The sequence below is a fragment of the Lucilia cuprina genome, chromosome 6 (genome assembly GCF_022045245.1).
Source record: "Lucilia cuprina isolate Lc7/37 chromosome 6, ASM2204524v1, whole genome shotgun sequence".
Taxonomy (NCBI): Eukaryota; Metazoa; Arthropoda; class Insecta; order Diptera; family Calliphoridae; genus Lucilia; species Lucilia cuprina.
Window position 1 is genome coordinate 45,954,060 of NC_060954.1, and position 19,941 is coordinate 45,974,000.

Here is a 19,941-nt window from a genome sequence, read left to right on the forward strand (position 1 = left end):
ACGAAGCCAGCAAACGTGTATATCCCGCTGCCCCTTTGGAAGAAAGTGTTGCAGCCACACAGCAGCAACCACTTATAGCACCAAAAGTTACAGCACCACCACAACCACCCACCTATGAACAAGCTATTGGAGGGACCACACCCGCTGCAGCCACTGGACCTAATGTTGTAGTAGTTACTGGTAAACTTATTTTTTTGTTTTATGTACTGTTTCTAGAGACCGAGCGAGTAGTTTGAGCACAAATTTTACTTGTATTTGGTTATTGTAACAAAAACAAAATACAAATAAAATTTTAACCCAATCTATTCACACGTTATATGGAAATAAGACATTAGACATTTTTTAAAAGCTTTAAAATATTACAAAATTAATTTTAATTATTTTTCAGAACCTGTGTCACCCTATGGACCACATCCCATAGATGTCCTATGTCCTTACTGCCACAATTACAGCAGGACCCGTTTGCGCTTCAAACCCACTTCACGTACACATTTGATCGCTTTATTGTTGTGTTTGTTTCAGTAAGTTTTTCTTTTAATTTTAATTTATCTATCTATCTATCTATCTATCTATCTATCTATCTATCTATTTATCTATCTATCTATATATCTATTTATCTATCTATCTATCTATCTATCTATCTATCTATCTATCTATCTATCTATCTATCTATCTATCTATCTATCTATCTATCTATCTATCTATTTATCTATCTATCTATTTATCTATCTATCTATCTATCTATCTATCTATCTATCTATCTATCTATCTATCTATCTATCTATCTATCTATCTATCTATCTATCTATCTATCTATCTATCTATCTATCTTTTTTTTAATGGGGTGCGGAATCTTCATAGATATGAATTATAATAAATTATAATCCATTATGTGAGATTCAGCTTTTTTTGCGCCACGTACTCACTAAACCGCCTTCCCATCGTCAACCGCAAACCCCGCGGAACTGCCTTTATGTATTACGTCGCGGGGATGGTAAGCATTTATGCTATCTCCACATTTAACACATTTCTCCTTTGCTCTTTGCGACATTTTCCCTCCACTTGTAGCAGCAAGTTTACCTCGGTTATATAGTTCGATATTAGTTCCCACTTTTCCGGTGAAGCAATCATGATATCAATAATATTTCCGGGACTAATACCATGTCCTACACCAACCTCCACTTCGCGTCTATGACCTTCGAATCTACGACATTTAAAGGCTACATGTTCTGCGTCCTCCGGCTCTTCACATTTTGGACACTGTGGTGAATCATCGTGTCCAAATTTATATAGATAAGATCTATAGCCTCCATGGCCTGTCAAAAACTGAGTAAGGTGAAAGTTTATCTCTCCATGTTTACGTTCAACCCATTTCTTGATTACGGGTATGATCCTGTATGTCCACCTCCCCTTTTGACTATTTTCCCACCTCTCTTGCCAATTCCGCATTGTTTCGTTACGCTCCAATATCTTTCGCAAGCGCATACTCTCCGTGTCGTTATGTTCTTTCGCCGCATACAATCTGTGCAGTTCTTCGGCTGCCATATATATTGCTATGATTCCAGCAATTACGCTTATTGCTTCGAGGGATGTAGTCCTGTAACCGCTACATACTCTTAGACAGCATTATCGGAATAAAGACATTAGGTCTTTACGAGATGTGCTTCGCATTGTTTTCGACCATATAGATGACCCATATAATAGGACCGACATCGTTACTCTGGATAGTAGTAACCTTCGACTTTGCCTTCGGCCTCCCACGTTCGGCATGATCCTGCTTAACGCATTATTTACTGTTGTTGCCTTTTCACATGAATATTTTAAATGTGTTTTGTAATTGAGCCTTTCGTCAATCATGACTCCCAGGTATTTTATGGCCGTTACTGACTTAATTTCAGATGCACCTATTTTAATAGTTATTGTTTCCTTCTTCCTTCTGTTGCTAATAAGAACAGCCTCTGTTTTATGGTCCGCAAGTTCAAGACCTGCGTTTTTGAGCCACACTTTTATGGTTCGAATGGCGTCATTTGCGTACATTTCTACTTCGTCTAGGAAACGTGCCCTAACTACTATAGCGATATCGTCAGCAAAACCGATGATACTAGCCTCTTCGGGAATGTTCAGTTCTAGCACCCCGTTATACATTATATTCCATAGGAGGGGACCTAACACCGACCCCTGTGGAACTCCTGATGAGGTTTTATATTGTTGTACACCAATGTCTGTTTCATAGCAGAGAATTCTGTCTGTGAAATAGTCTCCGATTATCCTAATTAGGTAATCCGGAACCTCAAGATTTTTGATGGACTGCATTATCTGGTTCCATCCTGCGCTTTTGAATGCATTCTTTATATCCAGGGTGATGATAGCACAATACTTTTTGTTCCTACCCTTTTCATATATAGCTTTTTTCGTCATACTTATCACAGTGTTAATTGCGTCAATCGTTGAGCGCGCTTTTCGAAATCCGAACTGTCTTTCCGAGAGTCCCCTTGCTCTTTCCACTGCTGGGAGTAGTCTATTGTAAATTACCCTTTCCAGGGCTTTACCTATAGTATCCAATAGACAAATTGGTATATAGGATGATGGCTCTTCTGGTCTTTTGTTGGGCTTTGGTATTAGAACCAACCTTTGCTTTTTCCACGTATTAGGGAATTTTCCTAAACGGAGGCAATTGCTAAATATATTAGGAAATACCTGCGGATTAGCCTTCAGGGCTATTTTTGGTATTCCTGTTTGTATTGCCCTGTTTGGTATTCCATCCAGTCCTAGAGCTTTTTTGTTGCCAATTTTTTTTGGTTATTTCTAGGATTTCTTCCTCTGACACTTTACACACTTGACACAATAGGGATTTCGTTATATGTGGACATCTCCTGCCACGGATGGCCTTTTGGGAATAGCACTTCAACTATTTTTTGAAGCAGTTGTGGGCATTTCACCTGAGTACTCTTTTGTCCCTTTAGGCGTGACATTACTATTTTGTATGCACTTCCCCATGGATTGGAACCGATTTCTTTGCAAAGTTGTTTAAAGCAGTCTTGTTTGCTTCTTTTGATAGCGATTTGGAGGCCTCGTCTGGCCATCTGGTATGATTGTCGCCTGGTATTTGAGTCTTGCCTGGACCTTCTCCGTTGAAATATTCGTCTAGCTTTAAGAGACTGTCGCCTAAGTTCTGCGATTTCAGAGTTCCACCAATAGTTTAGTTTCCTCTTGCCTGATTGCCTTCTTCGTGGCATTGAGGCATCGCAAGCTTTCTTTAGAGCGTCCATAACGTCTTTTTTGTCAATGCGGGTTTCCTCAGGCGGCAAAGAAGAATTGAATTCTAAAAGGAACACTTCGGGATCAAGTTTGTCGTGTGCCCATCCCGGAGGATAGGATGTTATCCTTGAACTTTTTTGTAGCGCGATTTCATTTCCAAAAGAAAATACTATAGCTTGATGGTCACTATGGGTATAGTGATCGCTTACCATCCATTTAAGGTTCCTTGATAGGCAGGGACTTACGAATGTTATGTCCACAATTGAACCAGATTCTCCTCTTCTAAAAGTTTGTGAGTTACCAGTATTGGCAAGAACTAAATCGAGCTGACCAAAGGCTTCTAAAAGTATACGCCCATGCGTTAAAATCACCAGCTATAATTTTAGGGTTATATTTCGCAGCATCTTCCACAAGCCTATCTATGAATAATTCATATTCATTTAAGAGCATGTTTGGTGAGACGTAACAACTGTAAAAGTAGATACCTCCGATTTTTGTTCTTACGAAACCTTCCTCCGGGGTTTTCATTGAATCCTGGAATGCATATTTGCCACAAGACCAGATTGCTTCTTTCCCTGTCTTATCCTTTTCCCATACGCTGCTGTATAAATTTGTATACTGCTCGCAAACTATCGCTATGTCCAGGTCCATCTCTATAATTGACTGACTAAGAAGGTCTTGGGCCGCTGCACAATGGTTCAGATTTAACTGTATAATTATCATCTTATAAAACACCGGACATTTACTGCTACCGGCTATATGTCCAGTTTCGAGGTGATTATTATCTACACAAAACATACATTTAGGTTCAGATGTGCAGTCCTTTGCAAAGTGGTTTGCTTCACCACATCTACGACACAGTTTTGACCTGTCATCATTGTTATTACAGCTACTAGATATATGTCCGAATTCTAGACATCAGAAACAACGTTTGAGTACGATGGGTTCTCGTACACGACAGACCGACCATCCAATTTTAAGCTTTCCCAATTTTAGAGCTTTTTGGGCAAGTGAATTTTAGCCGTTTGTGTACCACCGTAGGCTTTTCGGATATTCTTAACCACATTTTCCTCCAAGGCCTGTGCATTTAGTTGGTCCTTCAGTGCAGCACAAATATCCTCCTTCGTTGTGATTTCGTCGAGGTCCTTGCACTCTATTAACGTCTCACTGACTTTTGTTCGTATTTTAGCACTTTCTCCTAGAGATTTCCCAACTAGATCGTTGAATACGTCTGTCTCATCTCTGTCAGAGCTTCTAATTTCTAGCAGTAGTTCTCCTTTAAGTGTTCTGCGAATTCGGCGAACATTTTTCCCAAAGCTCTCGAGTGCCGGATCGGCTTTTATTTTGCGCAATATATCTGCGTATGTGGTTTTACCATTTGCAGATATTATCATTGCATTAGACCTGTTTTTGTTTTGGCGCCTACTTCTTTTCCGCCTTACCGTTGTCCAGTCAGACGACGATGCGGTATTATACTCTTTCTGATCAGATTTTGTTGCATCGGATTTCTCTTCCGTTTCCTCTTCAGTATTTGGGGCTCTTTTCTTCATCTTCTTTGGTTTGGTTTTTGGAGATTCGCCGCTTGGGTCTCTACTCCTCTTTTTACTTTTCTCATTTGATTTCGGAGATTTTGGCAATGTTTGTGTTGTCTCCTCCTTTTCCTCAGGTAATTCTGTTCTTTGGATGCCAAGTTCGTCAAGCGCCAGGTTGTAAGTAACGCTTATAATGCGAAGCTGATCTTTTACAGAATTATGCAAGTTGTTTTTTGGTTTAGCGAATTTAATCAGAGATGAAATAAGCTTACCAAGCTTTAAGATGAAATCGGTGCTTCTCACGTTTGCAGCAGTCGATGTCTCCATGTCTCCTTTGTTATTATCCTTTTTATTTTCTTTGTTTGTGTTCATTCTTTTGGGTCCCAACTCAAAGCCGCTATCTCCAACTGTTGTGCAGTTACGTCAAATCCTATGGTTGTCTTTGCAAGCAGGGAGGCCATGCATCCTTTTATTTAACTAGGATCAACCACGGAGTCGTTACTCTCCTTTATACGCCTCTCTTGAGGATATCCTTATGGCTGGATGCCTAATTTAAGGGCGGCATCCTCTCGCCCTGACACAGGACTTCACAGAGTTTTTGTAACCACTTTGGAAAACTCTCCATACCTGTCAAAACTAGGGTCCGCGGGGCCGTTACACCCGTTATTCTCAGTTGAGAATACCCTTGCGGGTATCTATCTATCTATCTATCTATCTATATATCTATCTATCTATCTATCTATCTATCTATCTATCTATCTATCTATCTATCTATCTATCTATCTATCTATCTATCTATCTATCTATCTATCTATCTATCTATCTATCTAACTATCTATCTATCTATCTATCTATCTATCTATCTACTTATCTATCTGCCTATTATTACTTATATCTATCTATCTATCTACTTATCTATCTGCCTATTATTACTTATATCTATCTATTATTTATTTTTCTCATTGTAGATTATATTGCTGTATTTGCTTGCCCTACTGCATTGGAAGTTGCATGAATACGAATCATTATTGTGGCATGTGCGATAAATATTTAGGCACTTATATACGTTAGAATTAAGTTTAAAACAGATACACTGAAATACTTCACAATAAATAAACTTTTGTATTACTTATATTACAAACATTAATTAAAATAGAATTAAATTTTAAAATACTTACAATCAATTTAACATATATAAAAAGGTCTAGGTTAGTCCATAATCCAGGCTTTCGATCCGCATTCCTTCAAAATATCTTCGTTTCAACTAAGGACAATGTCTCGACATACGCATTCAATGGTCCAGAGAAAGTCACACGCAATCTATAATATCCCTCCATTATTACATTTGGTAAATTATCCGTGGTCAGAGCACAATTATTAAGTGACACATAACGTTTCGTTAAGGGTGCCTCAAATTTATCCTTCACAATTGGAGCGTTATCACAACACTTTTCCAAAACAGGCTGTAAAATATGTTTATAATATTTACTCATTACGCTTGAAAATGACTCGTTTTGAATGCTCATTGGAAACATGCTGTAGGGACCCGCTCGATATTTACTCCTCTCAATAGTACCACCAATTTTGACATCATCATAGAAGTCAACTTTGAAATCCATAAAACCACCGAAACCATATTTACCACGTCCCAAACGTACAATGTCATACTTTAAATCCAAAATATCGGTATTACTAGAGCCACTTGTCATTTCCACTAATTCAAATGTCCATAGTTGCTAAAAATAATTTAGAAGCAAAAAAATAATATAGTATTTAACAAATATGTTATTTTTATGTTGCTATTACTAATGGTCCAGTAGATAATTGGTCAAATGCGTTAAAAATGATCCAAAGTGTAATAATAGTTTTCGACATTATCGCTTAACTGAGTAAATAATTAATTTGTAAATAGTTATATTGCTTTTATTTATTTTAATTACTAATGTTATTATTTTATATTTACTTGTAGGAAGACATGTTTAATTTATAATTAATTATATCAGACTATTGTCTGAGTTTTAACCTGATTTTAACACAGGGTATCTGTTGTCTCGGCAACGGCACCGAACTTACTTATCCCGTATTATAGAATTTTCCGTGCATTAGTCTTTTAACTAACAATCTCTGCCCGCGAATTTGGGCTTAAGCCACAGCCATCACGTATACCCTGAAGGGGGCAAGACATAGTCCGAAATTCTGCCCTATGGGCTACCGGTTCTCGTGTTACCAGATTATGTGGTTGCCTGGTTCGAAAGAAAGACTGAGTTATATTTGATCATCATCAATAGTTCCGCCAGTTTTTTTTCTCGTAATAGCAATAACATCCAGATGAGGCAGATTCATCAAGCTAACATACACCGGGGGTACAAATAAAAAGACCTTCTACTATCTGTTTCGGATTCAGGGTAGATTACAATTCGATCTCAACGATCACATATAATAGTGAGTGTAATGACAGGTAAACATAAGACCCCGAAGGCATCCAAGTGCTTTTAGTAGATTTTTGTCTCGGGTTAGCAATAATATCCAGTTGAGGAAGATTTATCAAGGTAAGACATTCTACTATCGGTTTGGGATTCAGTGTAGATTCGATTTCAACGATCTCATATAATAGTGTCTGGAATGACAGGTAATAATAAGACCCCGAAAGGGTCCATAGAGGGAACTACTAATTTCAAAAACTAAAAATCATAAAAAAAACTTTTTTTACATTCTTCCCATTCGCTTAGATTTAACTTTGTGTATTATTGACCTAGTGACATATTTGGTAGACCGGAATACGGTTCCATTTAATTGAAAGGGACTTAACTTCTTGTCACATGGACACACAGTTGCAAGTCGTGTATAATCAACACTCCCGGTCAAAGAAGAGAAAATCATTGATATAATTCAGATTAAGGGATCAATAAACGTTGATCAAAAACCTCCTAAGGAACTAGAAGCAGCACCGGTCCACCCTTACGTCATGTCAAACAATATGAAACATACCAGCCAACTATAACTTTACATTCAGCTTCTTTCCCTAAGTCCCACAATCTTTTAAGTGGCGATTTTTGTTACAACCACAATCAATACTTTTACTCCAAAAAGTCTATTATTAAACAAATTCCATTATTATTCCATTCCATTATTAAACAAATTCCATTAAAAACATTTTTCTCAATAATCAGATTTTCATAATAATTTCCACATTATTATAATCTACATACATACATACATATTTACATATACATTAACATGATGTATATTTAATATGGGAACTGCTTAGTCGATCTAATCAAAAAAAAATCAATTGTAATGTCTGCCAGCAATTCGAAATGAAATGAAAAGCAACAGGGTCTAATTGAATGGACCTATAATGAAATACTATAATCAGACTACTACAAATGTACAAAAAATTTCGAAGCCAGTGTAAATGGCTAATTTGCACATATTGTAAATATTGTACAAATGTTAATTACAATAATTTTTTCGACATAACAAGCAAAAGTTTTATATTTGACCATGTCGAATACTATATACCCACTATCAAATCAGTGACGAAAAAAATTGCTTTCTTATAAATAAACTTTGAATCAATCTTCACAAAAGTTGGTTAAGAGATTTTTGGCCCTGTTTATGTCAAATTTCATCGCTGTAGAATTATTTCTGAGATAGTAATAAGGGTTTAAGTAAATTTGTAAAGGGGACCTTAAATGTAGAGTAGAGTTCATAACCGATTCTCATAGAAGTTAGTAGAGAGATTTTGGCGCATACAGAAATTTTTGATGTCGAATTTCCTCGCTGTACTCGTGTTTCTGAGACAGTAATGAGCTTTAAAGACATTTTCTGAAGGCGACCGTATATGGGGAATAGGGTCAATTATGGATCGATCCATATAAAATTTGGTTAAAAGATTTACATTTATACAAGACTCATGTAGAATTGAATCGATTTACTGGCATTTTGAAACCAGTTATGACTGTTGAAACCGATGTTCGTGGGAGCCACTTATATAGGGGCTATGTGAAAACGCGGGCCTCCCGTGTGGCCCTTAGGCGAATAATTCGATGCGTTACAAACGGCTGGACATAAACAATATACCCACAACGGTTTATAAGGTGGGTATAAGTTAGTTAGTTAGTTAGTTAGTTAGTTAGTTAGTTAGTTCGTTAGTTAGTTAGTTAGTTAGTTAGTTAGTTAGTTAGTTCGTTAGTTAGTTAGTTAATTAGTTAGTTAGTTAGTTAGTTAGTTAGTTAGTTAGTTAGTTAGTTAGTTAGTTAGTTCGTTAGTTAGTTAGTTAGTTAGTTAGTTAGTTAGTTAGTTAGTTAGTTAGTTAGTTAGTTCGTTAGTTAGTTAGTTAGTTACTTAGTTAGTTAGTTAGTTAGTTAGTTAGTTAGTTAGTTACTTAGTTAGTTAGTTACTTAGTTAGTTAGTTAGTTAGTTAGTTAGTTAGTTAGTTAGTTAGTTAGTTAGTTAGTTAGTTAGTTAGTTAGTTAGTTAGTTAGTTAGTTAGTTAGTTAGTTAGTTAGTTAGTTAATTAGTTAGTTACTTGTGTTGCTTCAGATCTCATAACTAATGTTAAAGATCTGAAAATGTGTTACAAACGTAATGTCGAAATTAATATAACACTCATCTCTTTCAAAAGTTGAAATAAATAAAAAAACACAAAATAATTAAATTTTTTCATAATAAATATATGTATCCCAAAATCTGTTTAATTATTTTTAATCGAGCGAACAACTTTGAACGGTTAAATGAGATCTTTAAAATTTTTTTATATCTTGATACTAATGCAATTTTTATATATAACTTACGCGGACTCAAAGGTATACTTAGTAACAAATATTAAAAATTAATTTCAAATTGAAAAACAAATTCTTTTAATTTTGTCTCCCTTTAAAGCAAGAATGGACTTATGAAATTTTGGAGTTTAAAAGTCAAACATCCAATACAGATTGGATCGACTTAGAATACAAGTTGGAACGTATCGGTCGCGGTAAATTTGGTATAAGCGGTTTTTTGCACATTAAACAGGATGTCTATGATGATTATACAGTTGGCATTAATCTCGAGAGAAGTTCATATAGGACTGGCCCCTTCATGAGACATCCCATGTCAGTTGATAATATTACTTTGACAGAAGCCATGAATACTTTATATAAAGATATTTTAATGGATACCCTACAGAATTGTAGTGTTAATGCTCCATTCTTTGAGGATAAATTTGAAGCACCGTTAACAGCTCGCATGGTTGAAGTGAGTAAATGCATTTTATCTACGGAAAATTTACCGAGTATCTTGATGGCCGGATATTACAAGCTGCGAACAGGTTTTTATGGAAAAAATAACGGTTATGTGGAATCATTAACATTGGTTGAGACTACTAAGTGACTAATTTGATGATTTATTATTAAAGTTTTGTATTTTTGAAAATATGTATGTAAATTATTATTAATTACTTAACTAACTAACTAACTAAGAGGACTAATCGATTCAGATAAAGGTAATTGCCGTTTAAGAACCAATATTTCTAAGATGTTTGCAACACCGATAACCAAATTATACATACAAAATCGGAAATCCATTTGTTTATAAGGTTTAAAAAGTTTGCTCATAATTAATCTGATGAATAATTTTTGGTTTTTTATATATTTAATTAGGAACCTTAAAAAGATAAAAATTATTTACAAAACTTCCTCAAATTATTCATTCTAAATAATATCTTAACGAACTACTTTTAGTAGTGTCACTTTTGTTTGACTACTATGAACGTAAATTACCCAGCATCACTTGATTTATTGCACCGACCGTTCTTATCTCTGACAAGAACTACAAAAAAAATTACTCAACTTTAAAATCTTATCTGATTTGTATAAAAATGAATTAAAAAAATCTAAAATTAAATAATGCAAATTAAAAAAATAAAATTTTTGTCAAGCAAATCTGAATTATGAAGTATTCTACATAATATTAGAATACTTCATAATCTATAGGCAAGACTATAGACCAATCTATAGTCAAGACTATAGACCAATCTATAGTCAAGACTATAGACCAATCTATAGTCAAGACCTTAGACCAATCTATAGTCAGGACTATAGACCAATCTATAGTCAAGACTATAGACCAATCTATAGTCACGACTATAGACCAATCTATAGTCAAGACTATAGACCAATCTATAGTCAAGACTATAGACCAATCTATAGTCAAGACTATAGCCCAATCTATAGTCAAGCTTATAGACCAATCTATAGTCAAGACTATAGACCAATCTATAGTCAAGACTATAGACCAATCTATAGTCAAGACTATAGACCAATCTATAGTCAAGACTATAGACCAATCTATAGCAAGACTATAGACCAATCTATAGTCAAAACTATAGCTCAATCTATAGTCAAGACTATAGCCTAATCTATAGTCAAGACTATAGCCCAATCTATAGTCAAGCTTATAGACTAATCTATAGTCAAGACTATAGACCAATCTATAGTCAAGACTATAGACCAATCTATAGTCAAGACTATAGACCAATCTATAGTCAAGACTATAAACCAATCTATAGTCAAGACTATACACCAATATATAGTCAATACTATAGACCGTTCTATAGTTAAGACCAATCTATAGGCTGTTTCGGTCATGGCCGACTATAGTTTAATATTTTTTGAAATTTTTCATCTGGCAACACTAAATCACGCTACAATGCAGATACCATTAACACAAATACACAAATTCAAAAGCAAACACAGATACTAACAAAACAGATAGTATCTGAAGACCACGCAAATTGTAAAAAAACAAAGCAATAAATAAAACCAGAGTTATTTGCTATTTAAACATATGAAATGCTAAAACTTGATCTATACGTCATTACATTGAGACAACAACAAAAACAAGAAAATAAATAAAAATCACTGAATATCAAGCAAAAAACAACAGTAACAACAACAGTGCAAAACAAAAGCAAAATAAAACAAGTAGGAAAGTATAATCGGGCATGGCCGACCATATAATACCCTACACCATGAGTATATTTTTAAAATTTTTACTTTTATAAAATTTTTATTTTTTGTAAAGAAACTTTTATGTTGAATATTACCATAATTCCGAAATATTTAAGCCATTTATTGATAAAAAACTAAAATTTCTAAATAAGGCTTTATATAGGTCATATATGGGCCGATCCTCGGTAAATTTGGGAAAAGGATATATTTCTAAATAACAGTTAGTTTTGTTGAGTTTCATTGCGATACAAATGGTTACAAGTCAATTTTAGACGTTTAAGTCATTTTTGAAGGGGGGTTTGTATGGGGGCTAGGGTCAAATATAGGCCGATCCTTACGAAAATCTGCAGTGTCATTTATACTTATATAAAACTTATTTGTGCCAATTTTTAGAGAGATAGCAGAATATTTGACGTAATTATAGCATAAAAAGTTCAAATCGGGAGGTACGGTTGTATGGGGGCTAGGTGAAATAATGGACCGATTTCAACCATTTTCAATAGGCTTCGTCCTTGTGCCAAAAAACATGCTTGGTCCAAATTTCATCAAATTATCTTGAAAATTGCGGCCTGTACCTTGCGCACAAGGTTTACATGGACAGCCAGCCAGCCGGACAGACGGACGGACATGTCTTAATCGACTCAAAAAATGATTCTGAATCGATCGGTATACTTTAAGGTGGGTATTGGACCAATATTTTTGTATGTTACAAACATCAGCACAAACGTATAATACCCTCCCCACTATAGTGGTGTAGGGTATAACAAACAAAAAGTCAGCTTTGAAAACAAAAACTCGAACTTTGTTTCATTAGTAGTGAATAAACAGTGTCTGTGATTAGATCGTTTTATTAAAAAAAAGAAAATATTACAAAAATTAATTAAACAAAAAAAGTCGAATTAATTAAACGTAATAGATTTGTATAGCTACAAGAAAAAATATTCAAAAATATTAAAATATTACCCATACAAACATGGATCAAAAACATGCCATGCTTTATTCCGATACCGGTAACATATCAGTCGATCAGCATAGTTCGTCTGCTGCTGCCATTGGTTTGCCTATAGAACCACCACCAACCTATGATGCGGCCACTAGAGAAGCCACACCTTCAGCACCTTTAGGTTGGACAACAAATACCCCCGATATACATTACCCCACTAGTTTGCAATATAGCCCCCATATAAATCATCATCATTTACCGGTCATTGTCGAACAGTCAAATTTTCCATTACCAGTGAATCAACAACAACCTCAGCCACCTCTGACGCAGCAACAACAACAGACAGATGGAGTGCCAATTACTAGTGAGTATAGGGAAAGAGAAGAAGAAGAAAACAAGAGACACACTTTTGTTTTACTGTCGGGTTTCTTGGTTATTTTTTTGTTATTACAACAAGAAATTATGCAATTGTTTAATGTTGTTGTTGTTGTTTTAATGTTTCACTGTAAATAAGCGAACAATTATTTCAAGTTGTATGATCAACCAGACTTGATCAAATACTTTGTAAAACATTTGCAACTGACCCAAAATACCCAACATCTTATGATCTCAAATAATTTGAAAATTTTAATCCAACAGTCCCATAATTGGAACCTATGGCTGTATATATAGATTTCTTAAAACCAGATCCAAGGTGTCTCCCTATGCACAGTCTGATAAACATATACATATACATATACACATATACATACTTAGATATGCCTATTCCCGAATGTATTTAATACTAATTGTTCCAACATTTTAGATTTATCGGGATTTCGAGAAGTTGGACTAACCCGCAGTCAAAATGGGTTTATGTATGGAAAGTTCTCTCAAGTTGTAAGACCAGATGAGGTTAAATTTTTTGTAAAACATGTGGTCGGAATATCCAAAATTTTACATCCCAAAATGTTTTGGGATTTAGGGTTTGATTATGTTTTTGATTTAACAAACACATGGCTAGGCACATAATAGGCAATTATAAGATCTTTGCGGATATGCCTACAAACCATAATGATCAGTATTTTACTGCATAACGATCATATTTAGACATATGTTCCAAAAGTTAGACCTGATGTCAACAGACTGACAGAATAAAGTCCTTATTATAAACTAGAACGATCTAGTAACATCCAAAATGTCAATTGACAAAAAATGAGATCTCACAAGGTAGAGCCAGAAGTCCTAAAATGTTCCACAATTATTTTTAAAGGCCTGAAATGTTTCGAGAAGTCTTGAAATGTTTCTTGTTTCTCTATCGATGTAGTTTCCTTGGTATTGGAAACCGGATCAAATCTTGCCGTAATCTCCATATAAAGCCCACTTTAGAAAATGATTACGTTTATCAATTGCCTCAACAAGCAATTAGAGTGATGAAATTTTACAGAAACGAGTTTTCATAAAGATCGGTCCGTACATTTTACCTTTCCGTCTGTTAAAAAACATTTTATATTCCAATTGGTAAGAGCGAGAAAGCCTAAAATGTTCCACAAATATTCTCTATTGATTGTACCAAATCTTTCTGTAGACCCCAGATAAAGCCCTCTTTGGAAAATGATTCTTACATTTATCTCTTGCTTCAACATGCAATTAGAGTGATGACAGAAATGAGTTTTTCATAAAGATCGGTTCATAGTTGATCCAACCTCAGCAAATCACTTTATCAATAAATCGTTTTTTAACCTATAAAAGAACTCTCTTTCTTGTTACTCACAATTTAAGAATGGACTTATAATAGGTCGTATAGAATCAAGACATCGACATAGAGTAAACTATCTACTTATTTCTAATCATCGGTGTTGATCATTATATAAACACAAAGTCCATTCCTGAATAACACTTTAATATTTATATTGTTTTAAAATTATAGAAAGATCGGTATATAAACTTCAAGGAGTTAGTCGGCCAGGTATAATTTCAACTCTTTTCTGAATAAGAAATCAAGTAAAAAAGAGTATGTTGGACAAATTTGAATCGACGACAACATAGGTACAAAAAATGCCTATAAAGGCCTAGCCATGTATTGATGTTTCAAATTAAAACTTTAGTTTTTAGACTTTTCAAATTCTATCGGGTTTAAATCTCATATATAGTGCTTTATAATGGTGTTAGCATCCGATGTTTAGAAAGCCTGACAAAAAAGTGCTTAAAAATTTCCGCTCTTCTAGTTTTGTATAGTTGTACCTGTAATCCTGTATGTGTACTTAGAATGCATTCCATTATATCAACCAGACTTGCTTATTCTGAGGAGTCTTCTCATTGGGTTTACCCCGTAAGATCATGTTTCCATTTGTTTTCATCCAGTCTTCATTGCCCCGAACTGTTCAACATTCTTGAGGTTATTTTTTTCCAGTTATGTTCCCGTTATTAAAAGCAACTGTATAAGCTCTTCCATTGCCCTGTTATACCCATATATTGTAAATCTTATCTCTAGAAGAATATTCGCTTAAGGATCTCCTCCAGATTTAAACTTATCGCTTGACAATTTATACATATATTAACCTCTTTTGACATCAAATTTATTATAATGCAGTTTATACAATGCGTTATTGTACAGACTTCTGCCTGACAGCTAGTGTTGTGATTAGAAAAGCAGTTTCTGAGATTATAATGTAGAACCTCAGAGGCATTTTGTGTCCCATTTTGAAAACATTCATGTATCAAGGAATTACTACAGTTACTTATTCTAATGTTCATTCTAACTATGATATTCTATTTGGGTCCCGAAAAACTCTGTTCGCTATACGATCGCCGATGTGCCTTGTGGATACTATTCTCTACCCATGTCTCCGATATAACTGCCGGTCCTCGCTAGGAAACTTTTTTTTTTGGGGAACTTTTGATTTTACGTGAGAGAGAAAGACAAAGAATAGTATTCATCTCTCTCGCGGTACGGAGTTTCCCGTTCTGGGAAACTTGTTTTGTTTTGTTATTCTTCTCATTCGTACAACAACAAATCAATGCAATTAATACATAGTTTCAGAAACAAAAGTTTCTATGTGTAGACATTAAGGAAACTTCAAAAAGAGAATTAAGAAAATGTTTCTCAACAAAAGTTTCCTAGTGTGGACCGGGTCTAAGTAAGTTTATGCAATTTTATCACAATGCAAGTTCTGACAAGTTTATGATGAATGTTCATGTAAGTTTCAATAGGAGACCTAATATGGAATTTAGGATTAAATGTGGACTGATTTTTTTAATTGATACTAAACTGATCAATATTGTAAACACTTTCAAGGAGAAATGGACTTGGCTTAATACATTCAAAAAAATAAGTTTTTTTTTTTAAACTAAATATTTTATACATAATTTTCTTATCTGGCAACTTTTATTTATAAAATTTAAAGAAAAATTTGGTTTTTAAAGTCAGTTATATGTATGTAATTACATACATACATCTAAACATTTTAAATAGTTTTGCACAAGTTAATATCTTTATAATCATATCAGCTGTGTGTGTGTGTGGTTTAATATTTTTATAATTATTTCTCTTACCAGCTAACAACAGCTTACTCAAGCGCGACTTTTGCCCGTTAAATACAGATTTCAAAATATATATGTATTTTTTGGTAAAGATATGTAAAAACTGTTTGTATGTACATAAAAAAACGGAAAGTTATTGTTGGCAATAATTATGAATTTTGAGGAAAATATGTACATAAGTATCTCAAAAGTTGGTTATGATAAAAATGTAGTTAAAAAGTGTATTTAGGAAATATCAAGTTTAATTGGTAAATATTTTATGCTTCAAGGCTACAATTAGGGAATAGGGACTCACATACGTCTGTATATCTAGCTGTCAGTATATATGTACGCCTGTCTATCTGCCTTTCTTCCCGATAATTTCAATCCTGGCGATTCTGAAGGACGGAATTTAAATATATATTGAATGTACATTGGACGTACACCGCGATCACAGGACCTATTCTGACATAGGGTGTAGAAACCAAGACTTACCTCTCTATTCTAATCAAAGTTTAAAGTTAAGCATGTCTTGTAATCACTGGCTGTTTAAACTCCACCCCTATGGCTAGTCTGCTAAATCTGCTCTACCGACTTAAACTTTCGAACGGACCGAAACATGACCGCATTGATCGTGGCAACATCCTACAAAAGAAAGACATTCCAATCATGGAAATGGAAACGGACTACACACTATCTATGCAGAACATTAATAAACCATTCAGGATCAGAATACCGACAAGCAGTGATTGGGTCACGAACACTGTCCTTGGAGACGACGTGATCTCTTTTAAACTTTCGAACGGACTGATTCATGATCGCATTGGTCAAGGCAACATCCTACAAAAGATGGGCAGGCCAATCGTGAGGCAGGAAAGGGACTACATAATATATACACTAAACTTTAATAGGTCATTCAGGATCAGAATAAAGACAAGGGGTAATTGGGCCACGAACACACGAACACAATCGTGGCTCAAAGACAGAAAGGGGCACGGGATCGAGAATCTGCTAAAAAAAAACTAAATAATTGATATGGGTTCCAGGAAATGGGGACATTAGGAGAAATTAAATATCTGATGAATGCACAACCAAAAGGTCGTCTCTAGACTTAAACCTTGCGTAAAGGGATATTCACATCACACTCTTCTGGTGATCTTATCAAAATTGATAGATGACTGTGATTAGAGTGATATGGAACTCAGGTGGTCAAATGTCCCCTTTGGTAGAATATTGAGACTCTGTAGTCTCTTAGAAAGAACACAATTAGGTTTCTAACTGGTAAAATTAGCGGACACGGTATAATTGAATTGCACATATGACGGAACGTATGCTACTGTAGACGAAAAATAAGTGCAATCGGTACAACACCTTATATGTGAGTGACAAATCTTACAAGAGCACAGACTACAGTATCTTGCAAGAGTTCTTTTCCATGGTCTGGACTGTTTCAGAGATGCGTTAGGTTTTCATTTATATATGCGACACGCCCACATACAAAATAAGTCACATATCTCAGAAACTGTGAAATTGTAGAGAACATTTAAAGATAAAATGGGAAGACAGGCAATAGTAGGCGGGGTAGCTTCCATAGAAAGAAAATAATTAATAAGTATATGTGAAAAAGTCAGACTTCCCAACTTTTGTCGGAGTAATTTTTTAGCAGCTATTTAAATATTTTAGACAAAACTGGACGCATAAGCAATATGGGGCGTGGCACCGTCTATATAAGTTAATCACAACAAAATCTTATATCTATGAAACTATCAATGTTAGAATCTTAAAATTTGGCCCCAAAAAAACATTTAAATCTTTTTCACAAAATAGCTTGTGAAAAAGACGGATGAACTAGGAATATGGGGCGTGGCGTATGCGCACAAAAATATGAGGCATGGAACCACCTATATGAATTAATTACAAACAAATCTTACATCTATGAAACTATCAATGCTAGAATCCAAAAATTTTGCCAAAAAACTTTTAAATCTATAAGAACTTTTGAGAAAAAAGTGGACGGACTAGGAATATGGGGGCCCGTGGCGTATATCTGGAAAACTATTAGAACTAGAATCCTTAAATTTAACATAAACAACTTTGATATCCCTGTGAACATATGAGCAAAAAAAAATGGCAGTTAAAAAGTAGGGGCGGGACACCTGACATATGTATATGTATAATACTAAAGGGTATATAAATTTAAAGGGTAGCGAGGCATACTGGGTATAGCTAATTATATATTTTTTTAAATAATCTTATCTTTTTTTTTGCAGTTCAACCTTCAGTAAATCTTAGCTCAAAACTTGGACCAAATCCCTCGACTGTAACGTGTCCCAACTGTGGGGCGAATAAAACAACACGGATGTGCTATACACCAAATACAAGAACACATTTTAGTGCTTTACTCTTGTGTTTAGTGGGGTAATATTGAAAATAGGACAAATCCAGAAAGAGAGATTTAACTAAATTTTACTTTTAATCATATAGATGGTGCTGTTGTGCTTGTATTGTGCCTTATTGCATGAATAGCTGTCGTACTGGTAATCATTATTGCTCTAAATGTAATGCCTTCCTAGGGGCCTACCATCCTGGTACACATCGTAGATATCGCAGACGGTGAAGTAGAATTAAAGTTGTTTTAAGAAAAAAAAAAGTCAAGTCTAGAATGAGTTTTCTTTAATTTATATAATTAATGGATGGGAGTGGTCCAAGTAAAGGATCTATAACCGATTTGTCAGATAAACAAGAAATCGGGGTAAATTCTTTAAGATTAAAGAGTAATTGCGAAGTCCTTTCAATAAATCTAGATCCATTAAGACCATCCCTTTTAAAAACAATTTTTAAACACTCTCAATATTCCCATAATGTTTAAAGTTAAGAACTTGTGAATGTTATTAGTTTTATAAGTTTTTTGATATAATTATATCGAATGAAACAAAAATGCGAAAAATAATTTCAAATTCGCATTTGAAAATTATTATAAGTATTTAATTATTGTAAAACTTGTTTTTAATAAATTTATGAAATATCATCAACAACTGAAAAAATCATATTTGGTTACTGCCTTAAGTGGCACCATAAATGGAAGTCTCATGCGAGTGGGTGATTGACTACAAACTGGCTCCTCATACAATTAACACATATTTTTTCTACATATTTAACATGAAAAAACAAAACTTCTGTTTAAAAGTGTATTTCTACAAAATCGTTTAAATATTAAATAACGCATTATAATTGAGGTTAAAAATAGATTTCACTTTAAGAAGTTAAAAAAATTTAGTTGAAATTTTTCACAAGTCTAAGTCGGTTATTATATAATCTCCATTAAAGTCGTAATTTTAAACAGAATTTCGGAAGAAGGTCTTATATATGAAGAAGGGACTTTTAAAAGAGGATCATGCATGTCCCTAGACGGCAAGTTAAGCTTTCATCTTCATTATAACTATTGTATAACGATTACAAGCGTCTCCAGAACAAAATGTCTCAGACCAAATGACGATCTTAAAAGATCACTACATTTGGAAATTGGAATCATCATCGGATCAAGTATAATTTTTAGTTCAGTAATTCGTTGTTTGTTCATGATTGCTCCAGTCGTCATTTCAGAAGGAAGACATAGATAGATAGATAGATAGATAGATAGATAGATAGATAGATAGATAGATAGATAGATAGATAGATAGATAGATAGATAGATAGATAGATAGATAGATAGATA

At 34.3% G+C, this 19,941-nt stretch overlaps 4 protein-coding genes across 5 annotated transcripts in view; 3 read left to right on the forward strand and 1 right to left on the reverse strand.

Moving 5' to 3' along the window:
• LOC111686557 (lipopolysaccharide-induced tumor necrosis factor-alpha factor homolog) overlaps positions 1-5,976 on the forward strand; it is a 6,190-nt gene extending 214 nt beyond the window's left edge. Inside the window, exons 2-4 of the mRNA XM_046954123.1 lie at positions 7-180; positions 389-521; positions 5,759-5,976. Coding sequence (XP_046810079.1) covers positions 7-180; positions 389-521; positions 5,759-5,861 — 410 coding nt within the window. The 3' untranslated portion in view covers positions 5,862-5,976. The remainder of the gene's footprint in view (positions 1-6; positions 181-388; positions 522-5,758) is intronic.
• Positions 5,893-6,658, reverse strand: LOC111686551. The gene is made up of 2 exons (XM_023448917.2): positions 6,597-6,658; positions 5,893-6,526 (listed from the first exon to the last, which is right to left on the reverse strand). The coding sequence occupies exon 2, from the start codon at positions 6,497-6,499 to the stop codon at positions 6,035-6,037; it is 465 nt and encodes a 154-aa protein (XP_023304685.2). The 5' UTR covers positions 6,500-6,526; positions 6,597-6,658; the 3' UTR covers positions 5,893-6,034.
• Positions 6,659-9,457: 2,799 nt separating this feature from the next.
• Positions 9,458-10,534, forward strand: LOC111686550. 2 transcript variants are annotated; one of them, XM_046955237.1, is made up of 2 exons: positions 9,458-9,598; positions 9,679-10,534. In XM_046955237.1, the coding sequence occupies exons 1-2, from the start codon at positions 9,469-9,471 to the stop codon at positions 10,161-10,163; spliced, it is 615 nt and encodes a 204-aa protein (XP_046811193.1). In that variant the 5' UTR covers positions 9,458-9,468; the 3' UTR covers positions 10,164-10,534. The 2 variants fall into 2 exon arrangements, with proteins under 2 accessions (XP_046811193.1, XP_046811194.1); XM_046955238.1 differs by having other exon boundaries at positions 9,460-9,598; positions 9,675-10,531.
• A 2,064-nt stretch (positions 10,535-12,598) lies between these two features.
• LOC111686552 (lipopolysaccharide-induced tumor necrosis factor-alpha factor homolog) lies at positions 12,599-19,232 on the forward strand. The gene is made up of 3 exons (XM_023448918.2): positions 12,599-13,089; positions 18,497-18,644; positions 18,711-19,232. Exons 1-3 carry the CDS (start codon positions 12,756-12,758, stop codon positions 18,841-18,843), a joined length of 615 nt encoding a protein of 204 aa, XP_023304686.2. The 5' UTR covers positions 12,599-12,755; the 3' UTR covers positions 18,844-19,232.
• The last annotated feature ends 709 nt before the right edge of the window (positions 19,233-19,941 follow it).

Coding starts and splice junctions, on each gene's coding strand:
- LOC111686552 (XM_023448918.2), top strand. CDS start 12,756: ATGGATCAAAAACATGCCATGCTTTATTCCGATACCGGTAACATATCA. Junction 13,090..18,496: donor AGATGGAGTGCCAATTACTA/GTGAGTATAGGG, acceptor TTTTTTTTGCAG/TTCAACCTTCAGTAAATCTT. Junction 18,645..18,710: donor TTACTCTTGTGTTTAGTGGG/GTAATATTGAAA, acceptor TTAATCATATAG/ATGGTGCTGTTGTGCTTGTA.
- LOC111686551 (XM_023448917.2), bottom strand. CDS start 6,499: ATGACAAGTGGCTCTAGTAATACCGATATTTTGGATTTAAAGTATGAC.
- LOC111686550 (XM_046955237.1), top strand. CDS start 9,469: ATGTATCCCAAAATCTGTTTAATTATTTTTAATCGAGCGAACAACTTT. Junction 9,599..9,678: donor TAACTTACGCGGACTCAAAG/GTATACTTAGTA, acceptor CTTTAAAGCAAG/AATGGACTTATGAAATTTTG.